The sequence below is a fragment of the Oryctolagus cuniculus genome, chromosome 4 (assembly GCF_051225735.1).
Source record: "Oryctolagus cuniculus isolate XC-2025 breed Fujian yellow rabbit chromosome 4, ASM5122573v1, whole genome shotgun sequence".
Classification (NCBI taxonomy): Eukaryota; Metazoa; Chordata; class Mammalia; order Lagomorpha; family Leporidae; genus Oryctolagus; species Oryctolagus cuniculus.
The window spans coordinates 161,188,420-161,211,395 of NC_142870.1; the positions used below are offsets into that span (position 1 = coordinate 161,188,420).

At 41.8% G+C, this 22,976-nt stretch overlaps 1 protein-coding gene across 3 annotated transcripts in view; it reads left to right on the top strand.

The window, feature by feature from the left end:
• RARB (retinoic acid receptor beta) overlaps nucleotides 1-22,976 on the top strand; it is a 794,145-nt gene that overhangs the window by 347,808 nt on the left and 423,361 nt on the right. Inside the window, exons 4-6 of one of the 3 annotated variants that reach the window (XM_089332320.1) lie at nucleotides 6,600-6,704; nucleotides 6,799-6,947; nucleotides 10,557-11,010. In XM_089332320.1, coding sequence (XP_089188446.1) covers nucleotides 10,833-11,010 — 178 coding nt within the window. In that variant the 5' untranslated portion in view covers nucleotides 6,600-6,704; nucleotides 6,799-6,947; nucleotides 10,557-10,832. The remainder of the gene's footprint in view (nucleotides 1-6,599; nucleotides 6,705-6,798; nucleotides 6,948-10,556; nucleotides 11,011-22,976) is intronic. The other 2 variants (XM_089332321.1, XM_017346749.4) reach the window with 2 other exon arrangements.

The window sequence follows — 22,976 nt, forward strand, 5'->3', positions numbered from 1 at the left end:
GATTAGATCACTTGATCACAGAACTCACTCATTTGACAAGACTCAACCATGGAAACAGAGCCTGCTGGAAGATTTGTTTGCTAAATAGGAAAGGATAAGACTAGAGAATTTGGCAGAGGATACACTAGAATTCTATCTACTATTAAAGGAAATGAAATATGAAGAGAGTCAAAATAGTGAGCAGAATGAAACACTTAAGAAAACTATTCCATTTTTACACTTCCATTTTATATGATTTTTACTTTTTCCCATCAGTCAACATTTACATGTCCCTCAACCCTCCCTTGCCTCCCCATTCTCCAGTAACCACCATCACATTTCTAACTTCTGTGAGAACACCTGTTTTGTAGACTCTGCATATGAGTGAGATTACCTGGTGATTGTATTTCTGTGCTTGGCTTATTTCACTTAACACAATGACCTCCAGTTGCATCCAAGATTTCATCCCTTTTTATGACTGAGTAATATTCCACTATGTAGAGCTACCACATTGCCCTCATGCATTTGACAGTGATTGGACAGAGATTTTCTTCAGTTCCCTGGCTATTGTAAATAAAGCTGCAATAAACATTGGAATGCAGATGTCTGTTCAACAGATTCAATTTTCCCTAGATAGATACCCAGCAGTGGGATTGCTGGATATTTGTTGTCTTTTTTAACAATGGTCAATATTACTGTAGTGAGGTTAGATCTCACTGTGGTCTTGACAGGCATTTCCCTGATGATTAGTTTTGTTTTGTTTCTGTCTTATGTTCTTCTTAACCATTTATGTCTATTTAGATCTGTCCATTTTAATTTTTTTTGCTATTGTGTTGCTTGGACATTCTAGCTATCAACCTCTTGTCAGATATATAGCTTGCAAACATTTTCTTTCATTCTGTAGTTGCCTTTTGACTCTGTTGTTTCCTTTGCCATGCAAAAGCTGTTTGGCTTAATCAAATCCTGTTACTCTATTTTTGCTTCTATTTCTTGTGCTTTGAGATCTGATCCAGAAAAATCCTTGCTCATTCCATTGCCTGAAGTGTTTTCCCTATTTCTTTAGATTTTATTTAAGGTATACAAATTTCAGGTATTTCATATATGCAAATTTAGGTACATGGTGATACTTCCTACCCTACAACCCCCCCTGCCCAGCTCCCACACTTCTTCCTCCTTTCTTGCCTATTCCCATTCTTAATTTTTACTAAGATATATTTTCAATTTGCTTTATACGCATAAGATTAACCCTACACTAAATAAAGGTTTAAACAAATAGTATGAAGAAAAAAATATTGTCCTCAGCAATAAAGACCAGAGCTAAAAACAATCATCGGATCTCAAAATGTCAATTTCACTCCTATACTTTATATTTTAAGTACTATATTAGTTACCACAGTTCAGGAAAAGCATGTGGTATTTGTCTTTTGGGGACTGGCTAATTTGACTAAGTATAATGTTTCCTAGTTGCCTCCATTTTTTTTCCAAAGGACATGATTTCTTTTTTTTTACCACTAAGTAGTATTCCATAGTGTATGTATGCCATAATTTCTTTATCCAGTCATCAGTTGATGGACATCTGGTTTGATTCCATATTTTAGCTTTGTGAATTGAGCTGTAATGAGCATGGGGGCACAGATCACTCTTTCATGTGCTGATTTCATTTGCCTTGGGTAAATTCCCAGGAGTGGGATTGCTGGGTCATATGGTAGATCTGTTTTCAGCTTTCTGAGGCATCTCCATACTGTCATCCATAATGGCTGCACCAGTTTACATTCCACCAACAATGGGTTAGGGCACATTTTCCCCTCATCTTTGCCAGCAATTATTATTTGTTGCTTTCTGTATGAGAGCCATTCTAATTGGGGTGAAGTGAAACCTTATTGTGGTTTTGATTTGGATTTCCCTAATGGCTAGTGATCATGACCATTTATTTGTGTGTGTGTGTTAGCTATTTGAATTTCCTCTCTCAAAAAATGTTCAAGTCCCTTGTCTTTCTTAACTGCACTGTTTTTCTGTTGAGTTTCTTGAGCTCTTTATAGAGTATAAATATTAATCCTTTATCAGTTGCATAGTTTGCAAGTATTTTCTCCCATTCTGTGGGTTGTCTTTTCACTTTGCTGAGTATTTTTTTGCAGTGCAGAAGCTTCTAAGCTTGGTGTAATCTCTCGTCAATTTTAGCTTTGATTGCCTGTACTTTTGGGGTCCTTTTTTATTGGGATTTATTCTATTTATTTGAAAGACAAAATTAGAGAGGAAGAGACAGAGAAGGAGGTCATACATCCCCTGGTTCACTCCCCAAATGGCCACAATGGCCAGCACTGGGCCAATCCGAAGCCAGAAGCCAGGAGCTTCTTCTGGGTTTCCAACATGGGTGTAAGGGCACAAGGACTTGGGCTGTCCTCTGCTGCTTTCCCAGGTGCGTGATTAGGGAGCTGGATTGGAAATGTTGCATCCAGGACTCTAACTGGCACCCATAAGGGATGCCAGTGTTGCAGGTTCAGGCAAAACCCACTATGCCACACTGGGGTCTTTTCCAAGAAGTCTTTTCTTATGCCAGTGCCTTGTAGAGTTTCTCCAGTGTTCTCTAGTAATTTGATGGTATCAGATCTTAGATTTAGGTCTTTGATCCATTTTGAGTGGATTTTTGTTTAAAGTGTAAGATATGGGTCTTGTTTCATACCTCGGCATGTGGAGATCCATTTTTCCCAGCACCATTTGTTGAAGAGACTATCCTTTCTCCAGGAATTTATTTTTAGCTTCTTTTCTGAAAGATAAATTGATTGTAGATGTGTAGATTGACTTCTGAAGTTTCTGTTCTATTTCATTGGTCTGCATGTCTGTTTCTGTGCCAGTACCAGGCTGTGTTGATGATAACTGCCCTGCAGTATGTATTGAAATCTGGTATCATGATGCCTCCAGCTTTAGTTTGTTGTATAGGATTGCTTTAGCTTTTGAGGGTATCTTGTGTTTTCATGTGAATTTTAACATAGGTTTTTCTAGATCTGAGAAGAATGCCATTGGTATTTTTATTAGGGTTACATTGAATCTGTTTAACGAATTTTTTTAGTATGGAGATTTTGATACTAATTTTCCAATCCATGGCCGGCGCTGCAGCTCACTAAGCTAATCCTCCGCCTGCAGTGCCAGTATACCAGGTTCTAGTCCCAGACAGGGTGCCGGATTTTGTACCGGTTGACCCTCTTCCAGGCCAGCTCTTTCTGTGGCCCAGGAGTGCAGTGAAGGATGGCCCAAGTGCTTGGGCCCTACACCTTGTGGGAGACCAGGAAAAGAACCTGGCTCCTGCCTTCAGATCAGCGCGATGCGCTGGCCGCAGCACGCCAGCCACGGCAGCCATTGGAGGGTGAACCAACGGCAAAGGAAGACCTTTCTCTGTCTCTCTCTCTCACTGTCCACTCTGCCTATCAAAAAAAATTTTTTAAATAAAAATAAAAAACTAATTTTCCAATCCACAAACATGGAAGATTTTTCCATTTTTTGTGTCTTCTATTTCTTTAATATTTTATAATCTGCATCATAGAGATCTTTGACCTCCTTGGTTAAATGTATTCCAAGGTATGTAATTTTTTTTCTGTAGCTGTTATGAATGGGATTGATCTTAGAAGTTCTTTCTCAGCCATGATATTGTCTATGTATACAGAGGTTATTGATTTCTCCATGTTCGTTTTATTTCCGGCCACTTTGCCAAACTCTTCAATGAGTCTTTTAGTGGAGTCTTTTGGTTCCCCTGTATATAGAATCACGTTGTCCTCAAATAAGGATAATTTTACTTCCTCCTTTCCAATTTGCATCCCTCTGACTTGATTTTCTTGTCTGATGGCTCTGGCCAAAACTTTTAGAACTATCTTGAATAGCAATAGTGAGAGTGGTCAGTCTTGTCTGGTTCCAGATCTTAAGTGGGAATGTTTTTCCTCACTCAAAAAAATAATGGCTGTGGGTTTGTCATAAACTCTCTTGATTGTATTGAGGAATGTTCCTTCTACACCAAATTTGCCTTAGAATTTAATCATGAAAGGACGTTGCATTTTATCAAATGCTTTCTCTGCATCTATTGAAATAATCACATGTGTTTTATTCTTCAATTTGTTAATGTGATGTATCACATTTATTATTTTGCAAATGTTGAACCATCCATACATACTAGGGATAAATCCCACTTGGTCAGGGTGAATGCTCTTTCTGATATCTTGTTAGGTTTGATTAGTTACTATTTTCTTGAGGATTTTTGAATGTATGTTCATCAGGGACATTGGTCCGTAGTTCTCTTTCTCTGTTGTATCTTCATCTGGTTTAGAATTATGTTGATGCTGGCCTCATGGAAGGAGTCTGGGAGGATTCCCTCCCTTATCTTTTCTTTTAATACTTCCAAAATCTCAGGCATTATATTTACATCTTTAATGCATTGTAATTTGACTTTTGTATGTGATGAGAGATGAAGGTATAGTTTCATTTTTCTGCATGTGGGTATTCAGTTTTCCCAGCACCATAATTTAAAAAGCCTATCCAAAAAAATAAAAATCCTATCCTGTTTCCAGCACATGTTCTTGGCACTTTTGTCAAAGATCGGTTGTCTTTATATACATGAAAAAGAACCATTCTTAATGTCCTCAAAGATAGAAAAAATATGGCAATCATGACAAAAACAGAATGTGTTATTAAATACATTAAGTCAACAACAGGAGTCATTGTGCACTTACTCCTCATGTAGGATCTCTGTCCTTAATGTGCTGTACAATGTGATTTAATGCTCTAACTAGTACTCAAACAGTATCTTAAACTTTGTGTTTCTGTGTGGGTGCAAACTGTTGAAAGCTTTACTTAATATATGCTAAATTGATCTTCTGTTTATAAAGATAATTGAAAATGAATCTTGATGTGAATGGAAGGGGAGAGGGAGCGGGAGTTGGGAGGGTTGCAGGTGGGAAGGAAGTTATGGGGGGGGGGAAGCTATTGTAATCCATAAGCTGTACTTTGGAAATTTATATTTACTAAATAAAAGTTTTTACAAAAGGAAATGTAAAAAAATATTAAATACAGAATATAAATTAAGTATAGAAGAATAACCAAATATTCTTGTGTGTTAAAAATGTTAGCATAAATATAAAATTCAATAGAGTAACGGGAAGTTAAATATGAGAATACTTTCTAGAAATGAAAACAAATGGATAAAGGAGTGGAAGTATAGAAAAAATAGTTAAAAATTACAGAATCAGTTCAGAAGGTCCCACATCTAAATTTCCAAAAGAAGAGAACAGAATAGAAATTAAGGAAGTTATAATCAAAGTTACAATCAAATCGTAAAGAGCCCATACCTGGCTACTGAGGACATTTAGGACATTCAGGGAGTGGAAGATTGATCTCTCTGTCTCCTTCCCTCTCCCCGCCCTACCCTCTCCTTTCTCACTCTCCCGTTCTTCTTTTTGACCATCCATCCCTCTTTCCCTCCCTCCCTTCCCCTCTCTCTTCCACCCTTCCTCTCTCCCTCCCCCCTTCCTCTCTCTCCATCTTTATGTTGCTCTGCCTCTTAAATAAATAAATCTTTAGAAGAGTAGAAGAAGAACTTTGGGTGAGCAGCAGCCTAACAAAATGGTTCTATTTGCAATAGAACTAATAGATAATAAAGAAAAAAGTTTACAATATGATGAGAAAGGACTAAATTTGTCATCTAGAATTAAGGAACAGGAAAGGAAAAACCTGGCTGGAACAGTGTCCAATTCTACTAGAGAGGGGACTTAAAGTTGGGGAAGGAGGAGGGCAGTTAAGTCAGATTTTTCAGGCTGCTGGTTTTGTAAATGATGTTTTTAAAGAAAGGAGCCACACCCACTCATTCATGGGTTGTGTTTGGCTGCTTCTGGGCTACAAGCCCTAGCTGCAACAGCAAAATTGAGCAGTTGCGACACAGAATGGGTCACCCACAATCTCAACTATTAACTTTCTGGCCCATTGCGGAAGAATTTGCTGACCTCATGTGTGGAGCAGTGGTTCTCAAATTTTGGCTGCACCCGCATCTTCCAAGGCGCTTGGCAGGATACACATTTGGGTGCTCATTCAAAACGTTCTGATTCAGTAGGTCTCTTGGGTGGGGCCTGGAGAATTTGCATTTTTATTAAATTTTTAGGTGATAGTGATGTTGCCAGCTCAGAGAGCCCACTTTGAGAACCACTGGTCTAAAGGAAGTAGTTGATTTTTTAAAAACCATGTGTGTGTATTTTGTTTCCAAGATGAATTTCAGATGTTGGGAGTTGTAAGGTTGGAAGCAAGCATGCACGTTTATGCTAAAACCAGTAGAAACACAACTTCTCCTGAATGAAGTGTAACTGAGAATTATTAAAATGTCATTTTCTAAAGTTTAATAGATAAAAACCTTAACAAATTAACTGGGAAATCCTACTCTGTTTTGTTCATAGAAAGAAATCGCGGACACGGGCATGGATATTAAGATTTGCCCATTGTAATGGGAATATGCCATCCATGTGTTTAGCAGGCAGATCGATCATACTGTCTTCCTGTCTGGCTTTATCTTGATCAAAGCCACATCACTACACCATAACATCAGCTACGTGAGCAGTTAGGGCTTAATCCTTTCTTATTTTTTCTCATAGTACCGTGTTCATTTAATACACTCTTGTGAAACACTTGTTTTCTGGACAGCATCGTTTGAGAAACTTCTCCTACACCCACTCCTCTTCACCGGACCCCTGTTACAGGTGACAATACCGATGCCCAATCTCCTGGGGTGTGGATCCAAGGCCTGCCAACCCGGTCCCCACTCCCTTCCCCTCTTCCACCCAATTGCCCCAGATGCTGAAGGGAGCAACCCCGAAGAAGTCCAAGGTGCAGTTATGTTGGAAGAAAAGGAAGCAGTGCTCACAGCAGGGCCATCTTGTTTCTGAAAGCCTGAAACAAAGGAGCACCCTGGCCTCCAGGCTCAGCCTTCATCAGTCACATAGGTGGGCCTGGACTCCGTCACCGCTCCACAGACCCTCCACCCGTGTAACTGTGTTTTCCCGATGCTCTGATTTTTTCTTTTATTATCAGCATAAGTAGCTTATGGTGCTTCCTTTTCCCCAAATATCCCAGCCTTGGTCCCAGACCTCAGAGCCAGCAGGCAAGTTGCTGACAGTCTGCGCTGTTTGAAAACAGAGGGAAATGAAGGATTATTGAGGATAGAAATGTCCCTGATTGGTTAAAAAAAAAAAAAAAAAAGACAAACAAACAGCTTTAAAAATCCGAGAATTGTGCCCTGCGGGGGTGGGTTTCCTGAGCTGTCAGCTCCCCCAGTTAATGAGGTAGTTTGTCAAAGAGAGATAGAAAAGGGCATTTGTAACAATGCGGGGCTTTGTGTGAGTTGTAAAAATCAAATTAAGTGGAAATGCAGCAAATAGTAAATGGCATTGTTTATTTGCTAATTAATTTGCTACAAACTACAATATAAAAGTATTAAATATATCAGATGGTACACTCTTTCTAGAAGGCAAATTACTGAAAACGTTTACCTCTGGGAGAAAAGATTCTACGTCTGCTTTCTTTCCATCAGAGACCGAAGTTTTGGTTTCAGAGTTTGAAAAGCACACCGAAGGTTTGCATGGGATTTGGAGCAAAGTGGGGATGTGATCCCCTTTGTATGGTGCAAGAGGGTTTTAGGGAGCATAAGATCATATGGTCTGGCTGTAGAGGCTATTTGTGTTTGAATGTTGGTAGGCCCAGGACTCATGGTCCTGGAGCGGATGTCCTCTACGTGAGGACAGACGCTAACAACACAACTGCTTGTTTGTCTGCTGTCGGGGAAAGCCAGGGGATCGACATGGGCAAATGCTCGTGGGAGAGGGGGAGAGCGGAGAGGGTTGGGCCCAGCCTGACCTGGGTTCAGAATCTGACATGGCCACCGACAGACCGTGCCAGGGGAGGCAAGCAGTTTAAACTCCGTGAGATTACTTTTCCTCATCTGGAAATTAAGGATACTAATAGCTGCCTTACAGGATCACTCCAAGGGCTAGAGGTTCTAAGTGCCTGACACATTGTACACAATAAAGGAGGCTATTATTGATAACAACGTTACTGGGTTCCCAATCATTGAAACAACATCGTTCTCAACCTGAAAAGTCCATGAGCATCTGCAGATCATCGTTCCAGCTTAACCTCCATCCCAGCCTTTCTTTTTTTTTTTTGACAGGCAGAGTGGACAGTGAGAGAGAGAGACAGAGAGAAAGGTCTTCCTTTGCCGTTGGTTCACCCTCCAATGGCCGCCGCTGCAGCCGGCGCACCGTGCTGATCCGATGGCAGGAGCCAGGTACTTATCCTGGTCTCCCATGGGGTGCAGGGCCCAAGAACTTGGGCCATCCTCCACTGCACTCCCGGGCCACAGCAGAGAGCTGGCCTGGAAGAGGGACAACCGGGACAGAATCTGGCGCCCCAATCGGGACTAGAAACCGGTATGCCGGCGCTGCAAGGCGGAGGATTAGCCTAGTGAGCCATGGCGCCGGCTCATCCCAGCCTTTCTTTGCCTTCATGACCATGTTTTAATCCTGATGTTCTGTTCCTGGGACTGCTGGGAGGTGATTCCCCCCTGTGCCAACCCCAAAGCCTCTGTCTTTCCCAGCATTTTCTTCCTAGAAGCATAGCAAGCACTTGATGGGACGACAAACGTTAATACAAATTTAACCTCTTTCCTGTGTACCGGGCAGTGTTCCTCACATCCTTTAATTCTCACATTTAATACTAAGTTAAATCCTATTATTCACATTTTATGGGAAAAACTGGGCATACAGAGAGATGAAATAATTGCCCAAGGGGCAGACATGATTCGAACCTGGCTGGTTTGGCTCCAGATTCGTGTTTCTAATCAGTTCTCCATGCTTGAGCTCTTGGGTCATTTTGTGACACATGGGTGTGCACTCAGAGCTTGTCTTTCAGCAGGCTTCTACTGAACACTGATTTTCGTGGCCCAGGCAGGTCTGTGAAGTACACAGCTGGCCCACCTTGGAGTCTGTTATAGGTTTTTTCTATTCTGGGACTCAGGAGTCCTAGGTGTTGGGTCTCCCTGGGACATCCTTTCCTGGAGATGAGGCAGTGTACATTTGGCAAACAACGTGTTCTCCATCAGTTGTTAAAACTGGGAACCTTGGGGCCGGCCTTCTGCTGTATCAGGTAAAGTTGCCACCTGCAATGCCAGCATCCCATATTGGCACTGGTTCATGTCCTGACTGCTCCACTTCCAATTCAGCCCCTTGATAATGGCCTGGAAAAAAGGCAGAAAATGGCCCAAGTGCTTGAGTCTCTGCTACCCATGTGGGAAGCCCAAATGAAGCTCCTAGCTTCAACCTGGCCCATCCCTGGCCATTCCAGACAGCTGGGGAATAACCAGCAGATGGAAGACCTCTTTGTTATCCCGCCCCAGTCTCTTTCTCTAACTGACTTTCAAAATAAAATAAATCCAAAAAAAAGCCAGCACTGTGGCATAGCAGCTTAAGCTGCCACCTCCGGGACAGGCATTCCATATGGGCACTAGGTCATGTCACAGCTGCTCCACTTCTGATTCAGCTCCCTGCTAATGTGCCTCAAAAAGCAGCTGAAGATTCTCAGAGTCCTGCACCCACGTGGGAAACCCAGATGAACCTCCTGGCTTTGGCCTGGCCACTGGGGCCATCTGTGGAGTGAACCAGTGGAAGATCTCTGTCTCTCCCTCTTTCTGGAACTCTGACTTTCAAGTAAATAAATGAATAAATCTTCAACTTAAAAAAAAAATGGAAACCTCATGAAAGCAGGAAGCACATTAACATGTACCGTGTATCTCCAGTTTTTCAACGGACACTTGGCTTATAGTAGCATAGATTTCACTGATGGATGAGTGGTTGCTCTCTCAAACTAGTGTATGGATCGTTTGGTGGAGGGATGGATGACTTACCTATAAGAAAGGTGTTAAGTTGATAATACGGAGCTGATAGAAAATGTTTTCCCCTATCTCTTTTCCTTCCATTTGCCTATACTATAATTTTCTCTCTCAATTAAATTTATCTTCTTGGGTATGTCATTCTAAATGGCTGCAGTAAAATCTAAAGTTCTTGTAAAATATGCTGTCTTGGGAGCTCATAGGTTAGAACAGCATTCAGCAGCCAGTTTTTCTAAAAGATTGAGAAAAACGGGTCCTTCCCTCAATAAATTGAACCTCCATCCTCTGTCAGCTACTCTTACAGGAGCTTGGGCAGAACGATTGACACAACAAAAATACCCTGGCCCCCTGATGAGCTAAAGGGGAGGACAGACAAAAACAAACAGGCCCACGTGGAGTGTCTCAAGTTCTTTCAGTGCAGTGGAGAGAAATTGAGCAGACTGAGTGAATAGGACCCTGTGAGAGACGGGTGCTTTGCTGTTTTCTAAAAATGGTCAGTTAGGCTGACATTGTTCTGTGTGCAATGTGAGAGTTTAAGAAAACCAGGTCTCCATGCAAAGTGAAACGGAACAAGGAATCAAGAGATGAGAATTAATAGTAGAGATTTTGCACATATTAACGATAACAAGGACAATACTTCTCTATATCTTGGTTTACTTTTCTCTTGCAGGATTTTCAGCTCTGGAATTTGAAGGTGCTACTCTCTCCCAGGCCTTAACCTGAGAAACTGAACACAAAAAGCTCGTCTTAGTGTCCGTGAGCAAAATGAGAGGTATGGAAACCACGCTGGGCAGAAACAAGGTCATCGGTTAGAGCATCCTGCCGTTGGCCCAATACACAACTGCTCCTCAGCGCCTGCCCTGCCTTGATCTCCGTCACTTTGGCTCGAGACTTAGAGGGATGAGTCCCAGCCCCAGAGGCCCCTTTGTCCTGTAAGGCCTGAGACATGAGCACCAGCAGCCACGCATGCCCCGTGCCAGCAGTGAATGGACACATGACTCACTACCCGGCCACACCCTACCCGCTGCTCTTCCCGCCTGTCATTGGAGGACTCTCCCTGCCACCCCTGCATGGCCTGCATGGCCACCCTCCTCCCAGTGGGTGCAGCACTCCTTCACCAGCGAGTAAGTACTGCCGGGATTTGCTCCCCTTCACGTGGTTGATTGGCTGAACGGTCCTAAGACCAGACGGTTGTTACCCAGCATGGGTCCTCATTCATGGTCGTGTGTTGATTTCTGCTGGTCTCGAATTCTGCCTTCGTTTCTGTAGGATGAAGTGAACCTTGAGACCAGAGGAATGGCAGATTTTAGAACTGGGCTCACTCAAAGCTGCTTTGGTATTTGGATGTGCTTCATAAAATGCAAACGCAGAAGGTGACCAGATGTGGCCCTCACACCTAGACAATCTGACCACTGGATGAGTCATGTATCAGTGAATTAGGAGGTAATATCACAAAAATTACAGTAATCCTCGAGGTCAGGTTCACTTTGGTTGCGAGGTCTCATTTGAACCCTTTACTTATTTCTTGGCTGCAAAGGATGTCTGTCAGAGTTTTCGACTCCCAGGGACCCTTGCTGCTGATTGCTATCATACAGAGCTGTTTTAATGTCCTTGACCACACTGGGTTCTGTGATAGGCTGTTTCTTACCCCAAGGTGTTCTCTTGGACTATGTGTGTGTGTAAGGGACTCTAAAGGCAATGAGAGCTAACATTCTTCAGGACAAACATGACATGCATAGAAAGCATCTGTATTGTGTGATTGTTAAAGTTTCTGCACATGTAAGGACAAGCTGTGGTAGACCATGGGCTCTTCCACCTTTTAGAAACTGTTTGCCTGGTTTGCACAGGGAGGCAAAAGGTGTATTGATTCAGCTGTGCTGGGCCGATTCAGTCCACAGCACATTGTCCAAGTTCTTCTGGCTTGTAACACAATGGGAGCTCTGCATAGCTCTTCCCAGTGGTTATTTCACATTCCACTACTTTTTCAGAAGTTTCTCCTAATATTAGCTTGGCCCCTAACAGTTTATCCGTTGAAGCACTGGTTTAATTCTTCTCTGTTAACTTTTCCCACCTACTACATCCTTAGCTCCCTGGCTCTTGTTGTACCTAAGTAGGATCCCTGAGCTACTGATACAGTGCCTAACACAGCAACAGAGGATGGATGTTTAAATGGATGGACAGATGGATACACATTGTGCAATGTTGAGTGCAATCACAGTAGTACCATGCCTGGCAAGTACTGACGTGTTTTACTTAGAATGACTTGACCATAATCCTTTTTTGTGTTGGATTTCTAGCCCGAGCATGGGGCCATCAAAATTTTTGGAATTACTTAATAATCTTCCCCCAAGATTATGAAATTAATATTGAAAAATGATGCAGACAAAGTGACTTTGGGGAAGAAATTGAGGGAAGTCCCTGTATCCAAAATATCTTGCTGACTCAGTTGCTGATTTAAATGATATTAATCCAAAAGGCAAATGAAATGATGACGTTCTTTCCAGCTAATATGGGAGGGGTCTTGGTCCAAGTGATTGTTAAAGCTATTACAATTTTACCCAAGAGCCTTTGAATCTAGTTCCAGGCTTGGCCAGCCTGATAGACAATGCATTCCAACAGATCCCTTTCCTGAGAGCAGACACATATTTTGTAGATGCAGTCGAAGAGTTCAGACAGACAGAGGATTCTCATACTGGATGAACAAATCAAGCAGTGTGCAAACTCTGATGCAACCAGAAGCCACTATGCAACAGCAAATCCCAGAAACTTTGGGCAGCTCTGGCTACTGAGGTTAAGGGAAATGCAGAATGTAGTAAATGAAAGGGATGATTAAGATCTTTATGCTGTTCATCATCCCTGAACCCTGAAATCGGCTTGCATTGTTCAAAGCCCTCACCCATATGTCTGCAGATACTGTAAATTCTAAGAATTCTATAGTGTGGGGCTTAGCAAACTATAGCCTGTCACAAAATCCAGCCTGCCATCTGTTTTTTGTAAATAAAGTTTTATTGGCACACAGCCACATTCATTTATTTACATATTGACTGTAGCTGCTTTCATGATACAATGATAAAACCTTATAGCTCACGGATCCTAAAACGCACAGTCTCCTTTATTAGCAGAAGGATTGCTACCCTTGCTATGGAGATAAGGAATTAGAGGAGCAAACATCACTGTTAGAGAGAGATCCTGGGTTGTTTTTGGGATAATTAAACTCCTACAGCTTAATGCCCTTATCTCAGTGTTTGAGAGGCTTATTCTGCGTCCGGAATAAGCCAAGCTATGAAATATCTAAGACTCTTTTCATCTCTACATATGAGAAGTCTCTTCATTTCACAAATACTAACAAAGCACAAGGCACTGTTGCTACTGGGTTGAACCAAGTGGAGTTTCCATTTTTCTAGACCGTAGTTGTTCAGATACTGGCCATTGCATGTGATGCGACCTTTAGAAAGGAGAGGGTTTGAAGTTAAAGTAAGATCAAGTAACTGAGGAGTTTTGTTCTGAAGGCCCTGCAGGAGGGTGCCCAGTACCTGTGCCTGATAGGTTGAGGAAAGGGCAGAAGGAGGAGGCGGCACAGAACGTTCAGGCTGGAAACTTCAAAGCTGGCTTCCTTCCTCCTCTGACTCAGACCTGGTTTCCTTATTTCTTGCTGAAGTCAGAGCACAGAAAGTGCTCAAAGGACATCGTTTACAGAATCCACTGTTGCTGTGCAGTCTGTTCGCTCACCTTGGAAGAGGGGTTTGTTTTTAAGGTCTGTGATTTATAAAGATCCTAGAAGAAAGGTCGGGTCTTAAAAGTTACTCATGGTCTTTGTCCTAGCTAAAAATAAATTCAAAGTTTTAATCATGTACTGAGATTAGGGAAACACTTGAATTCTTAGCAACACACACACTTAGGGAGAAAAGCTGCCTAATGTGAAGAGAACAAACATGTTGTTGTCACTGAGCTACGGGACTGGCTGAGGCATCTCTCATGATCTGTGTACGTCTAGATTCTGCGGCTCAGCCAGAAAGAATAAATTCTTGAACAAGCTTCTGCCAGCACCATGTAGTGGTGAGGGCTCACGAACCTTCTGTCTGGAAAACAAGTGAGAGCCATGTCCATGGCAGCTACTGGTGGTCCACCTACTCCTTTCTCTTCCCGCTTTCACTTCTGATCTCCTAGACGGTAGATGTGGCCGTAGAGCTAAGGGATCCATTCTGGATAAGCAAACCTAGCTGTATGTTTAACTTCCCTCTCCTAATCATGTTGTGTCTCCACTCCTGCATCCTAGGATATTCCAGAAAGACTGTGGACGAGCAAATGTGTAGTCTACTGGTTAAGGCACTGGTTAAGATGCTCAAGGCCTGTGTTAACGTACCTGGGATTTCATACCCAGCTCCAGCTCCCGATTCCCACTTCCTGCTACTGTAAACCTGGGAAGGCAGTGATGATGCCGAAATGAGTGGGTTCTTGCCACCCATGTTGGAGACCTGTATTGCATTCCTGGGTCCTGAGATCAGCCTGGACACCATAGTCCTCCAGACATTTGGGAAGTGAAGTAGAAGATGGGAACATTCTCTGTTTCTCTCCCCATGTGTGTCTCTATGTTGTCTATCTCTGTGCCTCTCAGAAAAAAATTTGTAGAGAAATGAAATTAAAAATGAATGCACATTTTATTTGTTTTTTGAAGACCCCTCACATAAAGTCATCTGCGAGCCTACCACTAGTTTATAATTTGACAACTAACTGTAACCTCTCTGAATTTGTTTTAGCAACTGTAAAATATTTTTACTTATAGGAGAGTGTTTTATAATAATTTCATTCAAATATTTTAAGGATGAAGGTGAGGTTTTAGAGAACTTGTCCTGTAAAGGAATGAAACTGATCCTCTCCAGGGCCTTTTCCCCTCTAACAGTTGGTGATTCTGTATAAATCAGCTTTGTCCTGGTCCACATGCCGTTTGCAAGCACACAGCCCAGCTTGGCTTGGTTTGTGCCCTGGTGGGCCCTGTTCTTGTGTGACATCAGTGCTTGGCTGTTGGCCTCCCCGTTGGAGAGCACTCACAGTTCAGAGGGAAAGATGGAACCACTTTTCAGAAAACCTGTTCTTTAGAACCTTCTACTCTGAAGAAGAGAAAATCATCTGCAGGAGGGAACTGAACTAGAAAGCATCCTTTCACGGGCACATGCCCTTACCTTTATATTCTGACTTATGTTTTACAGCATAGAGTCTTTATAAGCTTAGAGCACAGGAAACATCTGAGAAAACAGGGAGTTAAAATGTGTAATAAGGAAAACTTATTACCATGCATTGTATCTCCAGAGTTCCCCACGGAGCATCAATGTAGGTCACTGTTAATCTTTCTGATAGCCTTCCAACACGGCTGCCAGGCCATTTGTAGAAGTCCCATTTCACGGTCAGAGACAATGAGGCTGAAAGAGAGAAGAGAATTTACACAATCGGTTAATACTGGAGTCAAATTCCAAACCAGGATCTTGGGATCCCAATGTGCATATCTTTCCCAGGGTGTTGGGCAATGAAGCCAAGTTAGCTTCTTGCATAAGCCAAGGCTCTACCATGGACATACCTTTCTTGTGATGCAACAGGGAGTCCTTGGTGGTGATGGACTTTTTTTTTTTTTTTTTTTTGACAGGCAGAGTGGACAGTGAGAGAGAGAGACAGAGAGAAAGGTCTTCCTTTGCCATTGGTTCACCCTACAATGGCCGCCGTGGCTGGCGCACTGCGCTGATCTGATGGCAGGAGCCAGGTGCTTCTCCTGGTCTCCCATGGGGTGCAGGGCCCAAGGACTTGGGCCATCCTCCACTGCACTCCCGGGCCACAGCAGAGAGCTGGCCTGGAAGAGGGGCAACCGGGACAGAATCTGGCGCCCCAACCGGGACTAGAACCCGGTGTGCCGGCGCCGCAAGGCAGAGGATTAGCCTGGTGAGCCGCGGCGCCGGCATGATGGACTTTTAAAGGACCTTGCAACCTCTTTAGTTTGACCAACTACTGTGAGAGCATCTCTCCTATTTCTTTTCTAGCAAAATGAGGGAGTTGACCCCATGACGAGCACTGTGGCTCTTGACTCTGGTAAGCATGGGTTCCAGCAGGATAGCCTCCTATGCTATACCAGGGAACACTCAAATTTTTATGTGCTACGGCGCTTTGTGAAAGTTGGACAACTGTCCGTCCGTCTCTCTTTTATGTTCTTTTCATGGCTGCTTGTTGTGTTTTATTGCTGAACATGTGCTTTTTTATAGGCGGTTGCAAGCTGGAAAATATTGTTAAGCATTTTGGCTTCAGAGCTTCTTTCAAAATGATCTCGGTTTAACTCCAGCATCTTGAAATGAGAATTCTTTCCCCTTGCTTCCTTAATGATCGGAAAGTGCTCTCCTGTCAAAATCACAAAACAGGGTATTCAGTTAAAAAAATACCCTACCTTCTGGAGGGACAGACTGTGCAGTCTCAGAATTAACAAAGACGGGACATAAAATGCATCTGATTCCTAATTCTTGTCTGCAACTAAGAGGAACCTTGTTGCTGAGCACATCTAAGGCAGGGTGTGCAGCTGAATTGGGATTCCGTGTTGCATATTAAAGGCGTTGATACAGAGGTGTGGGTTGTGTTTTAAAGGCATGCACATTGATGGCAACAAAAACCAACTCATTAATTCCCTTTATCTGTCACCCTTTGCTCCTTGTTCTTGTCTTCTGAGTAATACTTGTCCTTACACTTACATAGTGACCCCATTTGGCAGGAATCTGATTTGAGATGTCTGGGCTTAATATATTGCTGCTATTTCCTGAATGTCAAACATAATAGTATGGTCCAGATCTGTGTCTCTCTCACATTCTGAAGCCACATAAAAATAAGGTAAAAGAACACGATGGCAACTTGTGAGGAATTTCAGCAAACTCAGTTACAACATGTTTGTCCATTTCATCTGTCTTTGATCATCCACTCAGGGAGGTCAAAGGTTGCACCTGAATGTTTGAGCAATGGAGTTTACACTTTTGACAGGCTGGAACTAGTTTAGTGGCTTTGCCTAGGCCTACAGACACATGTATTATGTAAGAGACCCTCCTGTAAAGATAGAGAGGTACTGATTACTTCAGTGCCATTCTTCCCCCGCATACTGGAATTTTTATGTCTTCTTGATGACTCTTCATTTTCCCTAGAATCGGGCTGAGTACACCATGTCACCCTTCTAATGAGGAACTGGGCTCACGTTGCCTATTAAACTTGGCCTTCAAAGAAATGAAGGGTGTACAAACATGAATTAAGGAAAAGATTACTGTTCCATTTCATCAAATAAATTATGGTGCCCAAAGGAGAGACTCAACTGTGAAAGAGTGTTATTGAATACAAGTAGGCTTTTAGGGCATGGAGGTGATCATAAAAACAGAAATGGGTTTGTCTCCAAGTTCCTTCTCCCAGTGATTTTGCCTACAGAGAGCAGATTTGGAAGAATATGTACAAAGAAAGATGAAGAACAGAGAAGAGAGAGATGAGTTTAGGGTTCATATTAGAATTCCTTTAGGTAAAATATTTAACTTACATTTACTAGATAGTTAAACAGAGACATGGAGAAAATGGCCTTTTGACTTTATAAAAATTGAGCTTCTGACAAATGACTGCAGCAGTTCTGAGTTGGCTAAAGGCCTGACACTTGCCATGTGTGCCAGAGTTCTCCCTCACTGGAAGATCCTGTGGATTTCAGAAGAGCTCAGTGATGGGAGAGGATCCTCCATACTGGTGGGTGGGTGTGAGTTCGGATGAAGCTGTGCCACGTACAGCTCTCAGGCTGGTGTCTCGGGTAATCCCACTGAAGCTCTGCGGTTTACTCTTTGTCACTAAGGAAATGCAACCCCATTCTGTCTTCTTTCTTTTTCTACTTTGGCTCCCTCTGACATTTGAATGATTCTTTGTCATCTAAGCTGGAAAGAAAACATACAAAAGAGAAAGAATATGAATCTAATTACAGAGGTCCAACTTACTTTGAAGAACTTGAGGTCACCAGGCCAACAAATACCTTGATTCTTTTGCCTTTGCCATGAGAACACATACTAAAATTCCTAGCATTTATGTAGTGTACTTGGTACATTATCTCCATCCACCAGCTGGGTTAGGAAAATAAATGTGGTAAGATCCAGGTAAACATTTCCAACATTGCTCAGACAAAATTAATGGGACTGTGTTTGGGCACTTTTTCTGATCAAGGCCAGTCTTTTTAGAGCTCCGTGTTGCTATGGACATTGAGTGGATGTGAAGTTTTTTTTATGACAATGCATCTGTCTTCTAGGGTGTCACACTATTATTGGCAAGTTATAATCACCTAAAATCATTTATATCCAACGCCCTAATGGCTGTTTGCCTTCAAGGTTAGATTCTTTAGAACTTGTGACATCCTTTCCCACCAGGTACCTGCTATCCATTGTCCATACTTGGGTTTACTGTACAAGTCTTATCCTACTGTCTTTAGCTTTCTGCATCTGATCTTCTTCAACCTGGTTTCTGGGACTTAGTGTTAACTCATTTACTGTTGGTTGAGTGACTGAATCAATGGTTCTTGCTGATGGGAAAATTTGGAAACTTATAGATTGCTTGTGAATGTACTATGATTGGGAGTGTTAAAGGCATTCAGTGGCCAGGGACTAGAGGTTGATTTTACTACAGTATGCGTGATAATTACTTCATGTCTTCATGACTTTCCAATGTCCCACCAGACCTTTGTGTTAAAACCTCCCCCAAAACAAAATACAGTGAACTTAACCTAAACCTTGATTTGCATTTTTCATATAAATCAAGGTATGCTCTTATTTATACTCTGGATTATTTAGGATGGTTATTGCACTGCAAATAGAGAATAGGCTGATTTTGGTTCTCTTTGGAGCTTTTTAAAGACTCATAGTTTCAGAATATTACGTCACTAATGACAGTGCTGTTTATGGATTTGTCAACAATACCAAGTACTTTCAGATATCTACCTTCGTAGCTAACAGGCATTGCAATTCTGCCCCTGAGGGTGAGCATCTTATCAATTCCTTCTATCTGAGCAGTTACACAATGGCATATCTGTTACTTTATTAAAAATTAGTTTATTTTCACATTCATTCTTGATATTGAAGTCACTGCATTATATTAATATCTTTGAAATCATGTGTAGTGGACTATTTTATGTGCAACTGAATTTTTGGAATAGTGTAATAGGTGTTGTAAAGTATGTTACTAAAAGAAGTGTTGGGTCCAAAATGTTAAAGATCTCTGGAGTGAGCAAATGAATGAATAAAATCTAAGAGTGAATCAGTGAAAAATTCCAATGCCAAAGAAACTTCCTAGAAAATGAATGTTCTAGTTGTTGAGAAGAAAAGGAATTTGTAAGTGAAGGCGATGGAGAAAAGCTTGCCAAATCAAATCCAGAGATTGTGCTGGCCCTGGGCAGTGCACATGGTGCTAAGAAAAGCAATGTGTACAGGGATTTGAAGTTTTCTGTCTGGGGTGGCATATGGGTAACGAATGAGCCAGCCAGTGTTGCCACTAGTTCTTGTGTTGGCAGTATCCCCAAGTTACAACAAAGGGAATAAAAGGTGTTCTTACTCATGAGTACATCTTCCAGAATCGGTGAGCACATACATGCTAGATATTGTATAGGCACCTCAGGAAATCCGTCACAGTGATTGGTTCTCACTTAGGTGCCATGTCTGCTTCTACTTCCAATGGGACGTTGCTGGAGGGTTTTCCAGGTACAGTAATGGGCCTGTTATGGGTTAAGTTGTGTCCCCCGAAGGATGTTAAGTCCTTCCCCTCAGAACTCGAGAATGTAGCCCTGTTTGGAAATTGGGTCTTCAGAGATGGTCAAGTAAAGGTGGGGTTGTCTGGACGTGTCCTAATCTAATGCTGCTGCACCCTCATTAGAAAAAGGGGAAGAGGGATACAGAGATAGTGACACAGGAAGAGCACCATGCAACCGCCACAGTTACACCGCCAGGAGTCGCAGACTGCAGTGACTGCTGGCAGACCACCGCAGCACGAGAAGAAGCAGCTAACCCTGCCAATACTTGGGTTTTTGACTCGCAGCTTCTAGAACTGTTTGTAGTATTTTGTGACAGCAGCTCTGGGAAATTAATATAGGGCCCATAACTTCCATCCACTGAGAAAGGAAAAACCACGCTTTGATCTTTTTCCTGTCTAAACATACCAAATTGTTTATATCCGCTTAATTTCAATCCCACATAACTTTCTTTTCCTACTTTATGTGGCTCCTTTGGACTGAACTAATGAATAATGTTTTGGGAAATATTTTTTTTCTTCACAGTCAATCTATCTTGATTCACAATGTTCACAATTTTAAAAAGAATCTATGTATTCTTCTAATTTTCTTTTTGTCTCATCACTGAGAGCCAAAATCTCATACCCTATGATGACTCCCATATGCTCTTGTTAATACCCATTTGACTTTTGGTTTTCAGGGCTCTGTCCCCCAAATGCAGGGCTAGCTGTCACTGTCACATTGGCCTCTCTGATTCTTCAGAATTGTTCCCATTGCAAGTTTATATTCAAGTTCCAGTCACCGCAGCATTATGGGTGGCAGTGATCTTATCATTGTAATAATCAGTTCTTCATTATCTTGAACATTGCTTTATTGGCTTATCTGGCAGTCTCTTTCCAAGATTTACGAGCTATAAATTTAGTTGACTTTGTCTGACCTTCGAATGTCTAGAATTCTTGGTGGCTTCTCCTACTTTGAATAGACAGATTTTAATGACTCCCCTGTCTAGTCCCTGGTATTTCTCCTCCAGGAGTACATTCTTATCCTTTATACTTAGAGCTCATTTTGTTTAATTACTTCTGTGAACTATGCTGGCCTTTATGTCTATACCCTCTGTTCTCCACAGCTGGGATTATTTAGTTCCTTATAGCCAAAAATTTGATTCAATTTTTTTAGATGACCTAGGGTTTCCCCCCATGTAAACTTGGGAATTCTGGTGAAAGGTAATGGGCTCAGCAGACAACCTACCTCTCCTATCGGAAAGCTTAGGTTCAATCCCTGATTCCTCTCTTTGTTTCCTGTTACTGTGCAGCCAGGGAAGGAGCACTTGAGGACTCCAATATTTGGGTCTCGGACAACCATGTGGATGACCAGGATGGCATTTCCAGCTCCTGGCTTAAGCCTGGCCCTGTTGTCTGTCATGGACATTTGGGGAGTGAAGCAGTGGATGACAGCATGCTCACTCTCGCTCTCATTCCCTCATGAGGAAATTTTTAAAAAGAGAAATGATGGATCATATTTAGTAATATGAAAATCTGCATATAGAGACTTTTTTTTCCTTCCAGTTTAGTTTCCAAAACTTTCCAGTGAGAATGTTTATGTCTAATTAGTGCTGTGATATTTTGTCCAGTGCCCCTATGCTTAGACAAAAAGTTGTAAGGCATTTGAGGCACAACAGCCGTGGTTATCTGTAGCCATGTGGGCACTGACGGCAGCAAGTGCTTGGTGTAGCTCACCTGATGGTCAATTACTGTACCCTGTTGGAGGCCCTGTGTGGACACTGCCTCTAACCTCTAACAGCTTTCATTCTAACACAGAAGTACCAATTAGGCAAAGTTCATCTTGCTGAACCAAAAAATGCTAATTAATGCAGATAATCAAGAGAGAATAGTTGGTAATGGGACTGAGAAGAGGTTGCGTTTCTAGACACAAAACATGTTCTTGAGTGAGATCTGTAAACTTTCTGTGCTTCAGCTTCTCTACTTCTCTATAAAATAAGAAAAATAATGATATCCTTGATAAATGATGAGCTTTTCATCAATAGATACATGCTAATTACTTACAACAGTGTTAGAACAGTGAAATCTCCATAAATGATAGCACCCCGTCCTATCCATGGCCTGAGGTCATGATCTGTCCTGTTAAAGTAGAAGCCTTTGTTGTCACAAGAAGGGCATTCTGTCAGCTGTACATTTTAGCAATTGCTTCCAGAATGCAAAGATTTTCCTACATGAGCATGTACTTCCCTCGTATTAGGCAAATTCCGCAGTAGGCATGTACTTACATGAATTGTAAGCACTTCCCAGAGCTTATATTCGTCCAATTTCCAATTTCAGAATTCTCCAAGTAATCATCTTAAGGTTGAGTATTGGAAAAGACTCTCTTCTGGGAGGGGACAGAGGGGCGAGGAAGCTTGCCCTAATGAGCAATTCTGTGTTCATCACAAACAATTTGCACCCAAAAATACACATGCCTTTAAGGTTATCTTTTACTGAGGATCATCTTTGAGGGTCAGAGAATTTAGTCAAAAACTAAATTTCCCTTTTCTCCTGGGACTTGCAGGATCTAGAGATCACTTTGCCTTAATAAACAATCTCAAATAATATTGGATGGAATTCCAGTGAGGATTTTCATAATGTATATTTTTCAAACATTGTGGGTTTGCTTCTGTTAAGACTAAGCTACTCTGATGTTAATTGCTTAATAGGAAGTTGGCCAATCCATGAATAAAGAAAGATGTCTATAGGAGAGAGTTACATTGACATTTTGCACAAGTAAATAGCACTTTAATGATGAACACGGGGTTAAAAGGAACACACCCTCAAGCATCTATGGTAACCCTGTTTTATGAGAATGGCTTTGTTTAGTACTGGACAACACAGCAGTTTCCATGGATCATGCTACACATCTCTGAGACATGGACTGGTCCTCACCGCCTCACTGACTCCCCTCCTTACCTCCTGTGGTCAATTCCAGGATTTGTCTTCTGTTTCTTCTCCCACAAGAAATCTTATTCAAAAGCTGAAGCTCAATGACAAATCAAAATGTGCATATTTCACGATTGATTTTTTTTAATTTTGAATCCCCAGATAAGTTTAATTATAAATTCACTGAATATGTAAAATTTTATATATTCAAAATAACAATATATACAATTATATACACATTACTCTGAAGGTTAACCTCTTTACTACTTGACACTATTTTTTGATCCCTGCTTTGGGAATAGAAAGCAGAGCTGTATATTCAGTGTGAGGAAAAAGGAACTGCTATGAAATAATGGAAGAAGACTGTGACTTGTTATCCAGGAATCCTAGCACTGAAAATATAATGGAG